A 21,931-nucleotide genomic window follows, 5' to 3' on the forward strand; every position below is an offset into this window, starting at 1 on the left:
CCACTCCAGAGAGCCTTTCAGGAAATCTGACACACCCTGCAATTTCCACCGGGTTAGATGGAAAGCGGGACTTAAGTCTGTCATCACTGTGTGTGCGTCTCTATGAGATGGAAAAGATAGACATAGGAAGAGAAAGATAATTGGCAACTTTTCTTTAAATTATTTATTGTGGGAATGGAAAGGAGGCGGCGAGAACCGTCTTGACAATATAAATAATAGTTTAATATAAAACTCAACCAAAAGACACAAACACACAGGTGTCAAGACAGCTGTCCGTAAATCTCTCTCTCTCTCTGTCGCACTGCCGTCTTCGGTCTACCTTTATCCCTCTCGAGGGCTAATTAGCCTGATTGGGGCCGGGTGTGCGGAATCACGACCCGGCCCCACCCTCTGCCCTGCCACAGGGAAATAAATGGTTCTTTCCCAAGGTCTCTATTTTAAAGTGTAGTTGGATTTTTCATTTTGGTTTGATTATTTTCTTGAATTGTAAGGTGCACTATTCTGTTGTGTGTTCCTCTTAGTGCCCTTCTTTCTCATGTGCGCACTAATAAAAGGTTGTTCCCATCCACACGCACACTTTCTGAGTCAAGTCAATTTTATTTGTATTGTGCCTTTCACAAAACACATCCATACAAAGCAGCTTCACAGAAGAACAGGCATCAACAGACGATAAAACTGTAATGTCTATAATGTTGATGAATCATCACTGTGTAATTAGATAAAATACGATTGTTAATCGTGTTTAAAAATAAGTAATTAAATAATAATTGTATTAATAACCCCAGTGCGCAAGCTGATGGCGACTGTGGCAAGGAACACAAAACTTCATAAGATGTTGATTAATGGAGAAAAATAACCTTGGGAGAAACCAGACTCACTGTGGGGACCAGTTCCCCTCTTGCTAACATCATGAATATAATGTAAATATTATTTATGTATAGTTAAAGTCATGGTTTAAAATTATTAAACTAAGTAAGTGTTAAGGGTCAGTGTTTAAACATCTATTTTGTTTGAACTGTAAGATTAATGACCAATGTCTTTTGAAGTCCATCCTGGATTAACTGCAGAAGTTCACATAGATGCAATTGTCCTTATTAATTGGTTAATGAAGGCTTTTGTTGGCAATTGTTAGTCTATGCATTCCATTTCAAGATCGTAGTCCATCAATAGACTGAGGTGATGCTTGCAGAGATCAGGGATGTGAAATGCAGTTCAACCTGGCCGGCCATTTTGGTGAGGTTCGGTGTGGTTGTGGTCCATCCTAAATCCAAGGTTCAGACAAGTCTATGAATGGTCCGACACCCAACACCCCCAACACCTATAATCCCCCTCTGTGCGATGCTCTGCTCGTAAGGCTAACCCAGCTATGAGATCAGCTGGTAATGCCTGTGGTTTTCACCTCTGTGCCTTTCTGTATTTGTTATTACAAGAGGAAACCAGATTCAGTTCAAACTCCTGTATCCAGCCCTCCTGGGACAGCACACACCTTTGGAGCACTGGGGGAAAGATGAACTCACAGGAGGCTCAGGTCTATGCCTCCCATCTCTAATCCTACACCATTTATCTGAGCTTTCTGGCTTGCTAAAGAAATGCTGTTGGCATAATTAAGCTCAAATGTAGCTTGGAGCTCTTAATACTTCTGTGTCAAACAGAACAAAGCTACGTTAGTTGTGGCATAGCCTACACCATAGCCTGACGTGCACCTCTTCAAAAATGTAACTGTGTGTTGCGTTGACACAGACCACAAAAAGCTGTGATCCAGTGTTGTAAGAGGTGCAGGGGTGAGATAATATCCTCACCACATAAAGTTTTCTTTATTACTTTATTTAAAAAAAAAAAATCATACTGTATGTGAGACTTTGCTATTAGTATATTTAAACAACTTCTGACTGTTTAATCAAAGTTAGCTTGTAATAGCATAAAGACACTTATTGAATGATTTGTAATTTTAATACAAAAGTTATCAAACTAAGATTAAGAATTTTAAACAAAGACTATGAGGTGGCAATATTGTTTACGGGAAGGTTATGTATTAACTGTCGTTTAAAGCCTGGTGCACACTTTATGATTTTGGCCACGATTCTGCCATCTGAGACAATTTCTGTCATTGTAGGGCAAAATCTGCAATTTTACAACATTTAGTGAGACTGCTATTACGATAGCCAGATGAGATATTCCGCTCCTCTCTTGCACCCCAATTCACTGTTTTCAGAGAAACCCATAGAGTATGCTCCTTGGAAAGAGACTGACTCCTCGTCTGCACCATAGCAACATTTTTGCCCAGTTATCACTCTACTCAAGATCTTTCAATGGTTTTTCTTCTTTAAATTTTTATCTAAAACGTTTTAATAAATAAATAACGCAATGCTCACGTTCGCTTATCAGGACTACAATTGGCTACGATGTGTATTGCAAAGTCTGGGATAATGTCGCACAGTGTGCCTTGGCAATCTTAATGTGTTCATATCATACAGTCTGGCAAGCTTAAAGGACTGTAAAACACCTACAGTGGATAGCGGGCTTTGTTGTTAATTTCTCAAGTCATTGGAAATGAGGGCCAGTTCTAAGAAAATCTCAGTCTCTCAGAACTCTTTTGGCATGGTGGTAAAAGCTGTTTTCCTTTTTAATTTCAGTTTATGAACTTGGCAAGACCAGTCATAGAATCGCTGCTTCTCTCCTCATACTAAGCTTTTCAAATATAGTCAGTCAGATCAAATCTCACAGAGTGCCTTATCAGTTTATTGCACAGACACCGAGAGACAGCTAAATTTAGATTGAGCTAGAAATTGTCTGCCCTTCTGTTGGATGGGAGATGCTGAAAATGTATTTGTTGGAGTTCCAGTTGCTGGCAGTTCTACATTAAGGCTATACATTTTCCTATTTAACACAGAGCCCTCATATTAATGTCTGTGATGTCTCTTAAAGAGCAGCTGGTGTCTGATTCCGATTCTTTATAATCAGTGTTCTTTATCCAAAATAAATTCCTTAAGTAATACAAGCCTTCTCCATTTACTGTCTGGGCTCAGCATGCTCCAGAATAAACAAATGCATATATTGGAGCACACATACACACACTCGCTTGAGAGAGAATGTGTATTTTTTGTGTGTGTGCAGTGCACATGTACATTTGTCAGGGATACTGCTTGTGTTTGGATGGAATGTAGACAAACAGTATACGTTTAATCCAGAAAGTCACTGACATATTATATTAATACTCACTATTAAACACTAGTGCTTGATTGCAGACACAAATAAGCGCAAGACCTTTGCAATTTCTAACCGTCAAATTTCCTGCCTATTTGTGACAAAAAACCCTGTCACATTTTTTTCCCTGGTAATCTTTAGCTATTTTTATTTTTTTTTAATTGATGATCTCTCAACAATTCTGGCTTTCATTCTGCACACTGTGTTCAAAATGTGGTAGCTTCCATAAATCTTATAAATTATTGTTTCATATGAGCCACACATGCAGTTATTCGGTGCCGTTCCTTCTGTTTTATGAGTCGTGAAACTGGATATTAGAAATTAGGAATGCCACTCATCACCGCAAAGATGTTTGCCCTCCATTTCTGGATTTATTTTCTACAGGTGTGTGTGTGTGTTGGCTGGCCTCCTTAACCACAGTATGTCCTGTCAGTATCCAAATGTTAAAAGTTTGGTATCTGTGAAGCATCAGTCCTGTCATCTCATCTGAGACTGTAGAAATTTTCCTGACTTCTGTTTTAAGTCTATATTATTTTGTCTTCATGCATCCTATTCCCACCTTTAGTGTGTTTGCTAGATAGTCCAACACTTATAAGCCTGTACATTCAAAAAAAAATTAACTCATGTGAACACTCAAAACGTTTTTTGCAGAGTCTCATCATCCAATGTCAGCCATAACAATGTCTGTCACACCCTGTCTAAACTGACGCTCCAACACTGATTACATTGAGCCCGCTTCATCATCATCTTTGCGTCTTCATCATCTGTGACGTGGAGAAGACGTGACGTGACATGAAACGTGCAAGCACCCTCTGGTGACGGATCACTGTATAGACAGCCTTATCAACGTCTGCTGGCATGGTTATTGAACGCATTTGTTCTAAAATTAACTAACCAACAATCGATAAGCTTAATTGATCAAATTATTAATGACAATTCATTGATTATCGATTAATCATTGACATTCCTAGTTCTAAACAGTTTATTTGTCTTGTTGGTAAGAGTAGCACCAGCGTTTAGCGCAAAATGGGCGTTTACTGTCAGCTTTTTTTTTAATTTAATTTATTTTTTTTTATTATTGAAGAAAATATCAAAACAAACAATACAAATACAGTAAAACATTTCAAATGCTAGGGGGAGGTATAAATAATATTATAAGAATATTTTAAAAGGTGTACATGCTTGTAATTCCAGTAGCTTTTTTTTTCTTCGAGGGCAATATTGACTCAATATACTTCATTTTTTTACTTTAAAAAAAAAAAAAAAAACATTTATGAATGTAAAATTTAGCCATTAAAATAAAAAAAATATATAAAATAAGTGTGGGTTTGTTTATCTTTGGAGTTTACAATAATACCTAAAATAACATCTTTCCACTGTAATGTAAAATTTGCATCAACATTTCCAACAATAAAATCAAGTAGCCTACATTTTGCCAAAAACAATAACACATAAGGGCAGTGCCAAAATAAATGAACAGCTGTCTCTGGCTTCTTCTGGCAAAAGCTACAACTTTCATCTATATATTTTTTAAACTTAAATAATGTTTAACAGGGTATATTCTGTGAAGGAGCTTAAAAGACACTTTAACCTTGTTTGTTAAGAGATAGCGATTGGGCAGAAGCCAGACTTTTTTTCAGTCAACACTCACAGACTGACTACAATATGCAATTACATTTGGTCTTGAAACAACATCCTGCTGGAAAAGGGCTCTTATTAATCTATAATTTATCATTTCTATAGGTTATAATTATTGTAACGACAGGAGAAACATATTTTACCAACAAGGGAGTTATGTTTACTGTCAGCGTGTCCACTCGCGTCTGGTGTAGACAGAGTCACACATTGACTGTATTCCTCCTATTGGATGGACTTTCATATATTAAATCATTATTATTATTTTATTTAATTGAACATAAAGCTATCTAGTCAAAATCATAAACCCTCTGTTTACAGACAATTTTTATTTATGTGTGTACATGTTTGTATATATATATGTTTTAATGTATTTATTTAAATTTGTGATTGTTTGAGCAAGTGGGTTCCCAATGCTGAGTCTTGGTTTCTTCCTCATCCTACCTAACCATATTGCTGTCCGTATTGTGAAAATTGCGAGACAAATACATTTAAATGTTCCTGTAGCTTAACTGTTATAGAGCATTGTACCAGCCATGCCAAGATCATGAGTTCATTAATGTGGGAAATTTGTAGGCCTACAAGAAAGAGGTTTACCTTGAATTTACGGCTTTGGATAAAATTGCCTGCAAAATAAATAAATGTAAATGACAAGTACTTTTTACCTTGAACATTAACCAGTGTATCTGCTGCACTTAGCTTGCAGTTTTAAGAAGAAAAAAAGGTCTTTAAAAAGACAAGTTAAAGAGGTGTGCGTGTGTCACACCCATCCTGTATGGTGGGGTGTGTGTAAACATCCCTCTCTGACAGGCATCTCACAGTCAAGCCCGTCTGTCTGCAGGCCCTTCCTGTTCTGCTCTCTGATGGTTTGTGATCGGTTTAAGCGTGAGGTGATGAGGTGCAGTATAGCTGCCGGTGCTGTCCTGGGCCATTCGAACCTCCTGAGCATCGGGTGTTACTCGATCCAGCTGCTCTGGTCAGTGTGAGACAAGTGGAAGGAAGAGGTCAATATCATTTTAACCAAGTGGATGTTAACAGCAGCCCGGAGCAGAAACACTACACCACTTATGCCATCATCATACAGCACTGTCTCCATTCCACATGCATTCACAATTTGTGAATCGATATTTCTAAGTGTGGTGTTATTTTACCTCAGAGTACTTTATTTAAATTCTCATGACAAATACTATATTATTTATTACTTTTACAGATTATTATTTTTAGGGATGCACCGCTAAAATATTTGTCGATTCTTAACTCCCCTTAACTGGATTCTGAATGATGAAGCTTCTCCCTTTATAGCTGATGTAGCCTCTGCTATAGCTTTAACAAAATTGTAATATTCCTTGCTGTGTTGTGGTTTAAGGTGAGTAATCCATTTAGTTGTGTTAAAAGTTGATGTATCACCAGGTCCCTGCTGACTCCCACCCCTAGTGAATACTCTGTAAATGTCTACATATCCTTCTTGGTCTCTTGTCTATATCCCAGCCTCATCTCCCCCTTTTTTCACCTCTTTCTCCCTCTGTTGTCCTCAGTCATCCTCCATCATATTCCTTGAATTCCATATCAAGTTTCCTCTCCTCCCTATCTGTCAGCATTCAGTGTAAAACTGTGTTTGTTTGGCTGCAGAATGCTCTTGGAGGACCCGGAGGCCAAACTGGCTGCCGTTTCTTTCGGCTGTTTATGTTCTCTGCTCGTGTGTTTTGTAAGAGGCCTGTGGGCATTGAATGTCTGGTTGAGAGGGTTTAGACAGTGGGCCATTGTAGTATTTGACCTGAACCCTGACCGCAAAACATTTTTCACACCTAGTGTGTTTACTGACGTATCGCTTTGTTTATTCATATGCTAAAATACTCTTTTCTAAAAATGAATTAGTGAAGCATGAAGGTTTATTTCAAGTCTGAGATCAGTAGATCAGTAGAATGCTTTACAGCCATGACGGACTCACATTGTTCTCTGTCCTACTGTGAAATTTAGAGCTGGAAAAATGAACCGTTTGTTTATCGCTTTGCAAGGTCTCTGTGATGTAGTGGAATAATGTGCACTAATGCTTGATGGTATTACTCTGATTCATGGCTCTCATTTCCTGCTCTATCTTTCCTTCCCTTACTCTCCTTTTTCAGTTTCTTTCCCTCTCATTACTCTCTCTCTCTCTCTCTCTCTGACTCTCTCCTTCTCTCTCTTTCTTTGGTGGAATGTGTGCTATGATCAGTGTAAGAGCTCTGTAATGGATTTTAAATGTCTGCTGTCTGGCGCTCCTGTGTGGATAGGCAGGTATCTGGAAAATGGTCAGAGCTGTAAATAAAGGCATTGAATCTCACTCAGCCTCTGATGGAATCTAAACTGTAAGGGCTAAACCGCTGTGCCACGGCTCAGATGATCTAAACAGATGTCGCTTCTTGGAATGCACAGGGACCGGTCAGTTACGTTCCATCCTTCACCAGATTCCACATTCCATTCCCTCTCCAACGAGTGTGCTTGTGTCTATGTGTGTTTGAGTGGATCAGAAATATTTATGTCTCTTTGCCTGCGAGTGTATTTGCCGGTGTGCTACAGATTCCACTTCAACAATGCTGCAGTTACAGATGATGTCCTAGCTGTATTTCGAGTTCAGTGTAATTTTGTAAACGGAGTGTAAACAGAGTGTTTGCAACTGGGATGGCTGAGAAGAGATTGTCTGTTTGTCATGGACCGGGGCTAGATTTTATTTGTCCTTTTCTCCCCAAGTTGGAATGGCCAATTCACAATGCGCTCGAAGTCCTTGTGCCTGCGTAGTGACTCGCCTCAAACCAGGTGGCGGTGGACGAATCTCAGTTGCCTCCGCATCTGAGACAGTCAATCCGTGCATCTTATAATGTGGCTTGTTGAGCACGTTACTACAGAGCCATAGCTCGTGTGGAGGCTTCATGCTATTCTCCGTGGCATCCATGCACAACTCACCACGTGTCCCACAAGAGCGAGAACCACATTATAGCGACCACGAAGAGGTTACCCCATGTGACTCTACCCTCCCTAGCAATCGGGCCAATTTGGTTGCTTAGGAGACCTGGATGGAGTCACTCAGGCTAGGTTTCTTAACAGAGACATGGTTCACCACATCACAGCCGACTCTGAGGCAGATCCAGAAAACTTGCATTTTTGGCTTTCTCCGGCTAGATTCATAGTATTCCCTTTCCTGTCTGCTTCATCATATCAACATGACATCCAGCCCAGTGGCAGAGTCATTTGTCTTCTCCTGAGAAGGCACAGATAAATATCAGAGGTGGAAAGAGTACTGAAAAATAATACTCAAGTTAAAGTACTGTTAATTCTTAAAACATTTAGTTTGAGTAGAGTCAAAGTATCTGTCCTAAAAACTACTCAAGTAAGAGTAAAATAGTAGCTCATTTAAAAGTACTCATGAGTAGTGAGTATTGTACTGAGTTGCGAAAGCTATGCCCCTTTATAATTAAAAACTCTATGCTGCAATGTAAAAATGTAGCACACATACTGTAATTTACATTCCCTTTTATGGCTGTTTGCCAGAAAGAATAAAAAATATAGGTATTTTATTGGTGTTGTGACTGTCAACTTTTAAAATACATCACTTATCTATGATACTGTAAACACTACATGAATCTGATGGAAAAAATAAAAGAGCGACATGATTACAGAAATGAAAAGATGAAAAAGTTACTTTCAATACAATGATCCCCATTATATATCATAATGTATGAAACGATTACATAAAAATCAGTTTATGTGTAATGTCTAAATTTCCCTCAATGCCGACAGAGAGAGTTACTGTTGCGCATAATACATGTTCAAAACAATGCACGGAATGCAATTTTTTTTTAAAATAAAAAACACTAAAAAAGTAGGGTCACTTGGCGTGCCATGTCCTGCACAATAGAGATCATCATTTAGTCACCCTTATGCCATCCCGCATGTGTATGACTTTCTTCAGCAGAACACACATTTTTAGAAGAATATCTCAGCTCTGTTGATCCATACAATACAGGTGGGTGCCAAAGGTTTGAAGCTCTAAAAATCACATAAATCAGCATAAAAGTAGCCTAATCCATGTGATTCCAGTGGTTGAATCCATGTCTTCAGAGGTAATATGATAGGTTGGGTGAGAAACAGATAAATATTTAAGTAAATTTTTACTATAAATTCTCTTCTCTGCTCAGCCAGTCTCCACTTTAACTTTCACTTTCTTCTTTTGTTTTTGGTGATTCATATTCTTCATGCATATTGCCATCTACTGGGCAGGGAGAAGAATTTCTAGCAAAAATGTACTTAAAAATGTATCTGTTTCTCACTCACACCTATCATGTGGATTACTTTTGTGCTGAATTTATGTGCTTTTTGGAGCATCAACATTTTTGGAATCCATTAACTTGTATTATATGGACCTACAGAGCTGAAATATTCTTCTAAAAATCTTTATTTGTGTTCAGCAGAAGAAAGTCATACATATCTGGGATGGCATGAGGGTGAGTAAATGATAAGAGAATTTTTTAAGTAGCATGAGGTGCCACATTATCCTCCTTTTGCGATACATTGTTCCACATTGATTTAGTTATTGTATCTTTTAAGCCCAGAAATAGTTGTGTTCTCATTCTAATGCATGATGCACAATTCTAAAGTTTGTGACTGGTGGAATATTCTGCCTGAATTATTGCTCTACAAAGGTTGATACTTTTCAATATTATTAAAAAATATTATCGTATTATTCTATTACATTAATGCTTTTAAAGCTACTCAAGTTATTCAACCAAAAGTAGTGAGTGGTTTTCTCATTTCCTTATCATTGTTTGATTAATATCCTTTATATGACATAGCCTACTAGACAGTGCTTCGGTTACATGTACACTTCAAGTCTGACATTTTGATGCAAATAAGATTTTTTGTCCCATGGTTTATTTTCACTTTAGACCAAACCGACTGCGTTTACATTAATGCCTCACCAAGACGGGCAGTTGCGGAATTATTAAGTGTATTTAATTGTTTAGCCGTGTACCTCATTAGTGCTCTCAGGGCACACATGCATGTAAAGTGCACAAACATTAACCGCCTGTCAATCAAACAGCACGCAGCTACATGATCAATATAATGAACACCCCTGGTCTAGATATAGAACATAGGCTAAGTAGCCTATAGAAAATTGCTCAAAAATGTATCATCGATATCGAGGACATCTCTCTCTTTCAATTTTTTCAGATAAACATCAAGAATGATTTATCGCCCAGCCCTATTGATAACATTGCCTTAATCGCTCACATCAACCCAGTTATCTCAGTGATAGATAGCTAATTTACACAATCATGCAATTGGCCTTTTTCACTGCCCTTTCAGGTGTGGCTGTGATTTTCAGGTGTTGAAAATGTGTTTGAGGCATCCTCCAAATCCATAACAGTTGCTGCCTGATCTACAGCTGCCATTCAAGTTTTTTTACGTGTGATTTTATTTGACATGAGTCAATGAGACTCTCCCTAGCCAATCATGTTGACAGATACAAATAAAATCAGGACAGGGAAGTAGCAAACACAGATGGTGGGAAAATAGTCAAGTCAAGTGCATTAAAAGTACAGTTACAGCACTTAAAATGTATTCAAGTAAAAGTATACCATTTTTAAACTACTTAAAGTACAATTCCTGGGAAAAACTACTTTATTACAGTAACGTGAGTTTTTGTAATTTGTTACTTTACACCCCTGATAAATATTTAGTCCCCTTGGTAGCAATATGGTTCTCATTCACTGCTGTGTGGTATTACATAGTAATTCACAGGAAAAACTCTAGCCTGTACATAGTAGCTTCAAGGCTCAAGACCATGACGTTGTCCTGGTAACACAATTTCAGTGAGAATGAAAGTGATGAATGGACATTTAAATTCAAGGGAACTCAGTTGTTAAAAACATGTCAAAACATATATTCTTTACTGCCTTCTACTTTCTATATAGGGTACAAAAATACATATTTTCAGATTCGACTAGTCGACTAATTGGTCTTAAGGAAGCCCTGTATAATTAGACTGGTTACAGATAGACTGGACCCCCCCATCTGCCGTTTCTTTACATAAGACGTATTTGTGCGTTCAAAAAAAAAGCTAGACAAAGTTGAACAAAAGTTAGACTAATGTATATTAACTTCATACACCTCACTACACCAACTAGTTAACCTACCTAATACACTTGTTGGTTGGTATTAATCATTGTGCCCCATCTGTAATTCTATATATTTCACTTAATTTCTTATGTGTCCATTGTTTAAGGGGTTGTTTTGTTTCTTTACACTCTCTCTTCCTATTAGATTCATGAGAAACTTCAGTGTTATGAAGACCGCTCACCAGCCCCAGTACTGGACAGCGCTTGCTCACTGGTCCAAGATGTGAGTGAACCAAAATCAGATCCTTCCTGTTAAACGCCAGAACACCTTTAAGCTCATAAACTTTACACACTTTTTCATGGGTAAACACGCACACACTTTCGAAAGAAATGCATGATGTGCGCCTGCAAAAGCACAGTCCGAGATGTCTCCCAGCATGTCTAGCTTAAGACTGACTCCAAGAGGAACTTGTCATTAAAGGAAAGAGAGGAGATGGATGGATGTCTGGGGCGGAGAACACAAGTAGATGGGCTGCAGATGAGTGTGAGATGAGGCGTGGAGTATTGTGTGTGTCTGTATAAGACATTAGTCATTAGTATTATAAAACACTCAGTGTTTAAACTCTCAACGGCTAGCATAACGTAAACTGACTACTATATCAACATGGCCACATAGACACACACAAACCCATGTAAACTTTGAGGAGTTTACTCTGGATATGATCAGAGAGAGAAAAGACAGAAGGAAAGAACACAAAAGTGAATCAGAGCAGATCAGCCCAGGTCAGCACTGATGTTCAGATGGGTCGAAATTAGGCGAGTAACGGTACAGTAAACATAGTTTAAACAATGAATTTGTAGTAAAATCATAGTAACCACAAAATTAACATGTCTACTGTCATGGTTACAATATTATAGTACTGTATAGATACTATATGGATACTACAGTATTGCTCTTGTAAAACAATTGTTATTTGCATCAAAACTATGATTTCTGCCAAGAAAACAATGGTGACAGCAGTCATTGTTACTTCAGTCGTGGCTACTACAATATAACTATTACTATAGTAAAACCATGGTTAATTTTTGGTAGGGTCCTGAACTAAAACAAAACTTTCTTTAATTACTAACTCGACATTTTAATTGAATACCTGCATTATTACGCTAAATACATCAACATAAAGTGCATTTCAAACTCAATTCAGCGTATATTCAACGTTCAGAATCCGTATTTCACTATAGAAGAAATACATTTGAATAAGAGAATGGATGTTGTGACGCGACTCGCGTGTGTTAATCATACACAGAAATCCCACATTTTCATTAACGGACTAAGGGCAAAATAACTTTGGCTATGAACACCCCAAGTGCTTTAGTTCATGTTTCATGTCTGTCCGAACCCAAGTGTGCCGCCCTCAAAAGTGAAGCCAAAACGTCTCGATTGCCCCCCCGGTGACTGGTCCTAGTATAGGTCATAAACCGCGCCTCCCCATGTTATTCAACGGGACGTGAGACCAACTATTACACTTCACATATCTTATTTCCAAAGGTAGTTTCTGTCATTTACTGTAGTTTCTATCACGTTGATGTAATTTCAAGTGTTTGTTTTCAAAATAAGTTTGTTTTTAGTTATTTGATGCTATAAAAATGGTGCTGTGACATGATTGACAGCTGTGATTGACAGGTTCTCTGAGCGAAGTAGTCACTGAAGCACCAATGGACTTTTTTTCGGGATCTTCGGAGGACTGAAGAGATTGGAGCTTTAAATTTAATATCTAAATTTCTATAATTAATTATTTCACACTGTCATAAGTTAAAAGTGCAGGGGCGTGTGCTTGCGATTGATTCAGCGAGAGTGAGGGCGGGGCCTTGATTTTGCGGCTTTACTTCCTGCTCACTACTGCGCAGGTCTGGTCCCGAAATCACAACTGCGCAGACTCAAGTCCCAAGATGTCAGCGCCATATCGGGACACTGGCGGCTTCCGTTCTCAACAATGGAAAAGAGTGAAGGGGCGTCGTCCATCTTTTTTTACAGTCTATGGTCCGAACTAGCACCAAGTACCTGCTTAAAGATATTTTGAATCGATTAATGGTTTTCGGAATCGATTCCAATTGTCGATTCCAGAATAATTTTTTCGATACCAATAAAAGAGGGAGGTAAATTTAAATCTCATAATAAACAGATAATTTTAAAGCGTTCTTTGCACTTTTTTGTGATAGAATTAATTTATTTTTTATTATTTTTCCATTTTGTTATTTATATGTCTATTCTAGAATTAAATTAATCCTAGATGCACATCCCTAAGTGCAACACTTCAATCGGGATACATTTTAGGGAACTTTTATCTACATTGAAATTGCGATTGCGTCATACATATTTAAACAAATTGAGTTCATCAGGTCGATGATCGTTTATCATAAGTAATTTTATAACCCTTTTGTGAATTAAATTAGTGCTGTTAAGGCTTCTGGAATGTGTTGTAGTTCAATGTTAATTTCCTTGAGCAGAATCGATTCCATCTTTGGAACCGATTCCAAGCTTTAGAGTCGATTATCGATTCCCAATGCCTCGAATTGATTCTTTTAGGAATCGATTCCCAGCCCTTTAATAGGAAAGCTTCTCTCTGTAGAAAGTTGACCCACGTGAAACACAGGCAGAGCGTGCCCATCTACAGAGCCATAAAGTTGCATTAGGAGGTTACAACTTTACATGTCTATTTTGCACTTTATATTATTCGCCAAACGCTATGATCCAGATGTGTTATTCAACTAGAGATGAACCGCGGACCCAAGAGGAGCTAATCAGCTTTGATGCACGTCTGTTTCCTGTTCTTTTTTGTCTCAGTTTGTGGCGGCACCCAGCCATCTCGTGTTTTCATAAATCTCTGCTTCTGTTACGGAACTTTCTCAAACTGCAACTCAGATCCGACCCTCAGATTTACACTTTCCTTTCGTGTCCCTAAAGGTCCCACACACGGATAATCTGATATATCTGTGTGTGCGTTACTGTGTGCATACGCGGTCCATCAAAGGGTTGAACAGCCAAAGCAACCAAATTACCAAGAGCGCGCCTGTTTTTTCAAAAGTATCATTTTCATCCGTTGCTGTTAGGAATATTCGGCCTGCTGCTGTTTTGAAACCTGTAGTGTCTTAGCCGCCGCAGCTCATTTGAGTGTTAAGTTTCGCTAATGGAGCTTTAATTTATAGTTTAACATAAAACGGCATTTTAACCTCCGCCTGGCCCGAGATGTTGTCTAGAACTAACGCAGCAGGCAAGTTCTTCTCATGCACATACTACACACTCACATTTCCACAGAAAGCTTTAGCAAAGAGGACAGACACACGCGCACACTGAACTGCTGTAGTTCTGAGCGAGGTGTGCGGTTCTGGCCACAGGAGGGCAGTAAAGAGTATAAGTTCCACATGTGCAGAGACTGCATCAAAACAATTGCCAAAGTACAGTCCTCTTCATGTACCAAGTCTCTTCCATTAGATGGTGGAAACATGGACCGCTCCAGTGCCTGCTGGATGAGACACCACTCCGCTCATTCTTCTCAGATGCAGCAGTCTGTTCTGGTGATGTCTGTGAGACAAATACATAACAATGTCCGATTACACCAGCTTAAACTATCATGAATAAATTAAGAGAAACCATTTGTAGAGTTATTTTAGATTATCATTATATTGCCAGGCAAAATACAGAGATCCTTAGCCAGATACATACTGGGATTTTTGCCACGAATTTGCCATCTGTAACAAATTTCACTTATCGTAAAACATTTATTTTGTTGTGGGGAAATTCAACATTCTTGGTTTGACATGCTCACTGTTTTGAGCCATGTCCTAAAAGTGTGACTATTGAAGAACCTAGAAGAACTCTGCAATTGATATTAATCAAGAAGTCATTTTTTTCTCAAAATAGCACGTAGTACATAGCACTCACTTTTGATTATGCGGCATCATTTTAATTTTGCGTGTCAATATTTCAGAACGTGATGCAGTAAACGCTCCGTCAACTCTTTTAGTTGTGATCAAAGTCTTAGTTAAGGTGTGTATTGTACAGTCTTAATATAAAAGACTGTTGATGTCACACAGTCTGCCATGGGATTTACCCAAGATCTCTTTGCGATCATATCGTACAATTGATTTATAAAACAATTATAAAGTGCAGGGAGAAAAAAAACTGCACAGAGAGATGACAGTTGAATATTTCTATGTTGAATAAACCACCCTGAAACACACCCAAATACCAATTAGTAGTGATTAAAATGTTAATAGCAGCTGCAGTACATAGAAAAAGAACTTCAGAGGTAGGTTAACTATTGGTTAGTTAAGATTAGTTCACAACATTTGTCTCAAGAGATAAATTCAATTTGTCTATAGTGAGGAATGAATAATATTTATGTCATTGTTTACAGGATAAATCTTATTAAATCTAAGCATTTAAGTGTATTAATAGAATTGACATACAACACAATTATAACTTCACCTCAAAAGTTGCTCGTAACAATTAGACATAAGTAACAAATGTGTGCTCCCTTATAGACAATAGAATACTAAATAATATTAATATTTATTATGGGGAGCCACTGAAGTTGGGACAGGATGAAAAATGCAAATAAAAATAAAAAGAGTGATTTGTAAATTATAATCACCACAACTACACATAATATTATGTTTTACCTAGTGACTTATTTTTTTAATGTACAGTAACTTAACATCAGATGATTGCAACACACTCCAAAAAAGTTGATACAGGCAATTTAAGACTAATAACTATTTGATAAGTTGAAATAACAAGGCAATGTTAAACAGTTTAGGCAGTTATGTCATTGAACTGTATACTGTATATGGAGCCGCCAAAAACAGCCTACAGCTGTGTCTAAAATATTGTCAGTGACATAAATTTTGTGTTTCACATATTTTTCTGCTTCAGTTGTTGTGGTGTTGATTCATATTGTTTCTAGATTATTATGCAGAGTGATCAGATGCATTTTAAATTATTGCAAAAACCCAAATTTCACAGTTTTTTGGCCCTGGCACAAAATGCCCAGCTAACATAATTTCACTAATCATTTCAGCAGCACCTGGGAAAGTGTGAACGAGTACTAGTCAAGTGAAATCACTCTATCATTCTGATTGGATTATAAGAGCAGACTGATTGCTATAAAAGGAGGGAAGAGGTGCTTCCAATCATTGTGTTCTTGTTAGCAATGGTTACCTCTAAAGAAAGACATGCAGCCATCATCGCTTTGCATCAAAATGGCCTCACATGCAAGGAAATTGCTGCTAAGAATATTGCACCTGAAACAACCATTTACTGGATCATCAAGAACTTCAAGGAGAGAGGTTCAACTGCAGTGAAGAAGGCCTCAGGACGTCCCAGAGTGTCCAGCAGGCACCAGGACTGTCTCCTCCTATGGAATCGTGTCACCGCCAGTGCAGAGCTTGCTCAATATTGGCAGCAGGTTGGTGTGAGTGCATCTGTATTCACAGTGAGGCGAAGAATTTTGGATAATGGCCTGGTGTCAAGAAGGGCAGCAAAGAAGCCACTTCTCTCCAAGAAAAACATCAAGGACAGACTGAAATTGAAAACTGCAGGAATTACAAGGATTGGACAGCAGAAGACTGGTGCAAAGATATTTTCTCTGGTGAAGCCCCCTTCCAACTGTTTGGGACATCTGGAAAATCGATAGTCCGGAAAAGAAAAGTTGAGTCCTGTGCCGTGCCAGCAGTGAAGCATCCTGAGTCCATCCATGTGTGGGGGTTGCTTTTCATCCAAGGGAGTGGGCTCTCTCACAATTCGGCCCAAAAACACTGCCATCTATAAAGAATACTATCAAAACGTCCTGCGTTAAGGGCAAGATGATGACCACTTCTGAATGCACGTGATCTCTGATCCCTCAGATATCACTGTCTTAAAAACATAATTCATCTGTAATGGATATCATTAACAACGGATTGGGATTACTTTAGTAAACATATGTTAGTCAACACCTATCGCCGCTGCATCCATAGATGCAAATTATGACTTTACTATGCAAAGCAGAAGCACTACATCAACACTGTCCAGAAGCACTGCTGACCTCTGTGGGCTCAGTCTCATCTTAGAAGGAAAGTAGAACAGTGGAACTGTGTTTTTTGGTCCGAAAAGTCCACATTTCAAAAAGACACTGCCGTCGTGTAATCCGGGCCATAGAGGAAAAGGACCGTCCGAGCTGTTATTAGTATCAGGCCCAAAAGCCAGTGTCTTTATGGGCCAGGGGTGTGTCAGTGCCCATGGCATGAGTAACTTGAATGCAGACAGATATGTAACAATTTTGGAGCAACATATACTGCCATCTAGCACAGTCTTATCTAGGGACATCTCTGTATTTTCCAGCAGGACAGCTTCTAACCACATACTGCCCAGATTACAAGTGCATGACTGTGTAGGCAGATAATGCTGGTGCTAGATTGGCCTGCCTGCAGTCCTGACCTGTCTACAATTGAGATTGTGTGGCACACCATCTGGCAACGAAGACCCCATACAATTGTGCAGCTAAAGACCTACATAATGGATGAATGGGGAAAATTCCACTTCCTAAACATAACAAACTTGTGTCTTCAGTGATTAAATGCTTATTAAGTGGCTTTTGAAGAAATGGTGATGTTTCACAATGGTAAATATTCGACTGTCCCAACTTTTTTGGAGCGTGTTGCAATCATCTGATTAGAATTACATTTTAAAAATAAATAAATAATTCACAGGGTGAAACATCATATAAAGTTGTAGAGCTTTTAATATAGCAAAGGGTGATTTAGAATTTACAAATCACTCATTATTGTTTTTATTAGCATTTTTCATACTGTCCCAACTTTTTCAGAATTGGGGTTGTAGTTCAGTGTTGTATGACAGTTAAATGGGGTCCCAAATGTTTTATGATTTCATCACTAAAACCACATTCAGGGGTTTTCAGAAATTTGTTGTGTAAATGCTTTACGTACAACAGCGAAGGACTGCCTACTCACCTGTCAATCAATTATGGTGCTAAAACAAGGGTTTTAAACCTCAAACTTTTGATCCGAACACCTGAGATGGATCCTATCAGGTAAAAAAAAACAGGACTATCTCTGTCAATTTTTTTTAGATAGTTGCTTAAGTGCTTTGACCCTAGAGTTGATTTATCACACATACACAAATATAGGGAAATCTACCCAATAAGGCTGACCTCAAATTTGTGGACACTCTTTGTTTTTCTCCATATGTGACCTCTGTTTGCCATGACATCAGCAGCAATGGATGATATCTCTTGTACACTTGATCATCTCTCTCTCTCTCTCTCTCTCTCTCTCTCTCTCTCTCTCTGTGTGTGTGTGTGTGTGTGTGTGTGTCACTGTCACTATTACTCACTTAAACATTGCCTCCCATTTGGCTGGTTACTACCATTGGAAATTTCTTCTGGCATCCTAAAGGGAGTAATTCTTTAAAAAATGATTACAGCATTTCAGCACACATGGATCCAGAGTGAGTGGGGTCTGTATTAAGGTTATGGCCCAGGAGAAACACTTCAAAATTGATCTGGGGAGCAAGCCCGTCTCTCTCTTCATCCGGGTTGCTTGGCTACCTATACATTTCTCAATCTCTTAAACGTACACAGATATGCTCTCCACCTGCTACCTCCCACAAGGGATACATTTAATTACTCATAATATATGTGTTCATGAATGTATGACCAACAAATGTGCTCTTGGATGTTATCAGTTCTCTTTCTTTCTCACTTACTGTTCTCTCGCTTTCCTCCTCATTGTCTCAACTATCAGTTGACGGAAGAACTTCAGGGAAGGAGAGCAAGTGATGAGATCAGAGAGCTTCTCAAGCTGCTGTCCAAACCACATGTAAAGGTAAGAGAAAATGCAAAAGTTCCAAAAACAAAATCTTAACTCTGCATCTTGTAGTCCTTTTTTTTTCTCCAGTGGGTGCATATATCCATTTCGCTCAGTGAGTTATGAAACGGATAAGAGTCCACAAACAAAAAGATGGTTTAATCCAAATTTATTGAAGACCGTGAATCATATTATTGAATCATAAGTAGTTCTGCAACAAGAAGTGTTTTGAATTGGTTAACTCAAAGCGGTTGTTCAGATCATTTAAATGAAGATTAGACTTTTCGATATTTCTTTCAAAATCATTTTTGTTTTGAAAAAGGTAATTTGAAAGAAGGTGAATGTGAGGTCCAGCATTTGACGATCATCCTTACTTATTCCGGTGTCCCTAATTGAGAAAAAAATTCTTGTAATAGTCAATTCACTGTTTATTTGTATACACTTAGCTGTATACTACCTTACTATAACACCTTAACAGACTGAGGAAGGCCTAGTGCCAAAATCGTGTCCCGCCCCCCCCCCTTTTTTTCTCAGTGGAATTTAATAAAGACTAAATGCATGCACACACACATTATTGTTAACACAAGGCCACCAGCTTTCTATAGTCTTTTCTTCCTTTTGGTCTTTAACCCAATGTCTGTTGGCTGAATATGTAAAGCACTAGCAGATGGCTTCTGGGGACTAGAATGGCGTCTCTGTACGATAGTAACTGTATCACTCTCAATTAGTGTTGAAATGATCCATTCTCTGCGTAACCAGACATAAATCAGAACCTATTAAACAATCTCATTTCTCCTGCCTCCTTTATGATTCACACATGAAAAAAACACATATTTCTCATATTAGACCCACTTACAGACTTACATTGACATTGATGAAAGCGGCAATTATGACATCTGCCTGTTATGGAAAGTAAGAGCTACTCTGGTCTGAGTAAGACACAAGGGGAGAGAGAAAGCAGGAATGAGTGACCGACTATATTGTGTTGAACAGTAGATAGAGGTGTATTACTTTGCCCTTTCCTCTCCTTCAGTGTGTGTGTGTGAAAAGGTATGGGTAGTTAGTTCAGCAGATTGAATAATGACTGTTCAGATGACAAATTCGTTCTTAATGAGAGCTGCATGCCCAGTTACATTTCCCAGACTTTGTTTGGACAAGTTCAGCAATTTGTTATTGCAGGAGGCCCCTATAACTAATTAACATGCACATACACATACGGTGGAGTACCTGAAAAGAGGAGTGAGCGCTTTCGACCCAGAGACCCCCAGTTCACTCTTTTCTACCTGACCTGATGCTGACCCCACCGCTGCAATCTCTTGAGAAAGTTTACCTCCACAAAACACCCTTTGTACCTGTTTGTGGCACAGGGCAGGATAGTGAGTTTAATCTGGGATGTTAAACTGTAGGCAGACGTTGTGGGAACAGGGCGAACTATTACGCTGCCTTCAATTTACTCATTAGAAGAATGTGAAGATGAGTGTTTTGGATTGGACTAATCAAAGTTAAGAGGCAGAGAAATTACAGAATTTTCTCCAAAAAAATAATAATTTCCATGAAAGGATAGTAGTAAAGTCCTATTTCACTACTCTTGTTTCAAAGACTTAAAGAGTGCCAGTTCTTAGTTTTCTTAGGGGTAAAGATATTGATAATTCATGGAAGGGAGAGAGAATTTAAAATGTGTCATCATCAGGCCCATATGTCTGTGAAATGGCTGCTTATCCAGATTTAAAAATACTTTTCTGCATATCACTCAATTGGAACAGGCTTTTTTGCCATGCTTCCAGAAAATCTTAAAATGATATGAAATTATATGTATTTATTTATTGGTTTCATTTCAGGTGTTTTCATTTTTCAATTAGGGGAAGCATTCAACTAAACAGTCATTGTCACAACAAGTAGATTCAAAATGATTAAGATAAGAACTAAATCGTGTTAAAAGTTTAGTTTATGAAGTTTAAGAATCACGTTTTCCAGTGCTTACATTTTCCATTTGTAAGCACAATATACAAATACACAATATTAAAGACACTTAAAATGGGTCTCAGCTATAATGTGCATGTGTGTTTTTATTATGTTATGAACATGTTCACATCTACAAACATGAACTGTAAAAAAAAAAAAAAGAATCGTTAAGCAAATGTAAAAATTAAATGGAACATGATGCAGTAAGATTTTTGGGTTCTCTCAATGACATTATAATAATTTTCCTCAGTAACATTGCTTTGTTTAGTCAATGTGAATTTGTTTGTTCACTAAATGCAAAAAAAATATTTCTAGTTAAGCCAACTAACAACAGTTCACATTTGTAACTTTCATTTTGTCACCATTGTAATGGTGGCCGACTCCCAGAGTGCGACTAATACTTGGACTTTTCTCTCAGTATAAATCAAGTAGGGCCTATACCTAATGTAATTTTAAGTATATTTCTGAGAGGTAAAATGTAGACTGAAAGTATACTTTCTTATTTTTTAGTTGAAAAGAAGTAATAGAACAATTTTGGTAAGTGTTAGCCTTACTAAATGTATAGTTTTATAAAATTGCTGTAGGCTGCAGTAAAATCTGTCAAATATCAACTGCAAATTTGAATTAATTGATTTACCTTTTTCTAACTGGCAGCCTTAAGTAAGATAACAGTTTTTGCAGTTCTACTATAAATCTTGCGTACATATAAATATACTAATTATACTGATTACTAATAGTGTCTACACTGTTGTACAACCCACAAAAAACATGAAAACATGTGTGTTATGATTACATCCCAAATTAAAAGGTACAATAGTAAAGATAATAGATATTTGCCTAAGTATTAATCCAGGCGCTTATCCACGCGCGTTATCCACGCGCTTATCCACGCGCTTATCCACGCGCGTATCCGCGACGTTATCCACGCGCTTATCCACACGTAGGTTATCACACGTCATTGGTCACGGCAATGTACGTGACGATCGACACGATGATTGCTTAGTTTGCAAAGTAAGTGCACAAATCACACCTCATACGGGCATGCAGGTGACCAGAAGCGAGCTTCAAGGTGTCGACTTGAGAGGTGAGCAGTGCTCTTAGTAATCCAGTCAAGACAAGGCAATGAACGGAACTTGAAAGTATTAATTCCCACCGCCGTATGCACTGAAAAC

At 38.2% G+C, this 21,931-nt stretch overlaps 1 protein-coding gene across 3 annotated transcripts in view; it reads left to right on the forward strand.

Annotated features, from left to right (window-relative positions):
• Positions 1-21,931, forward strand: part of LOC127633291 (MAGUK p55 subfamily member 7-like) — a 131,320-nt gene that overhangs the window by 15,227 nt on the left and 94,162 nt on the right. For 2 of the 3 annotated variants that reach the window (XM_052112298.1, XM_052112299.1), the window contains exons 3-4: positions 11,137-11,214; positions 18,735-18,815. The exons of the other annotated variant lie outside the window; for it this stretch is intronic. In XM_052112298.1, coding sequence (XP_051968258.1) covers positions 11,137-11,214; positions 18,735-18,815 — 159 coding nt within the window. The remainder of the gene's footprint in view (positions 1-11,136; positions 11,215-18,734; positions 18,816-21,931) is intronic. 3 annotated transcript variants of the gene reach the window in all.

Source organism: Xyrauchen texanus, chromosome 40 (assembly GCF_025860055.1).
Source record: "Xyrauchen texanus isolate HMW12.3.18 chromosome 40, RBS_HiC_50CHRs, whole genome shotgun sequence".
Taxonomy (NCBI): domain Eukaryota; kingdom Metazoa; phylum Chordata; class Actinopteri; order Cypriniformes; family Catostomidae; genus Xyrauchen; species Xyrauchen texanus.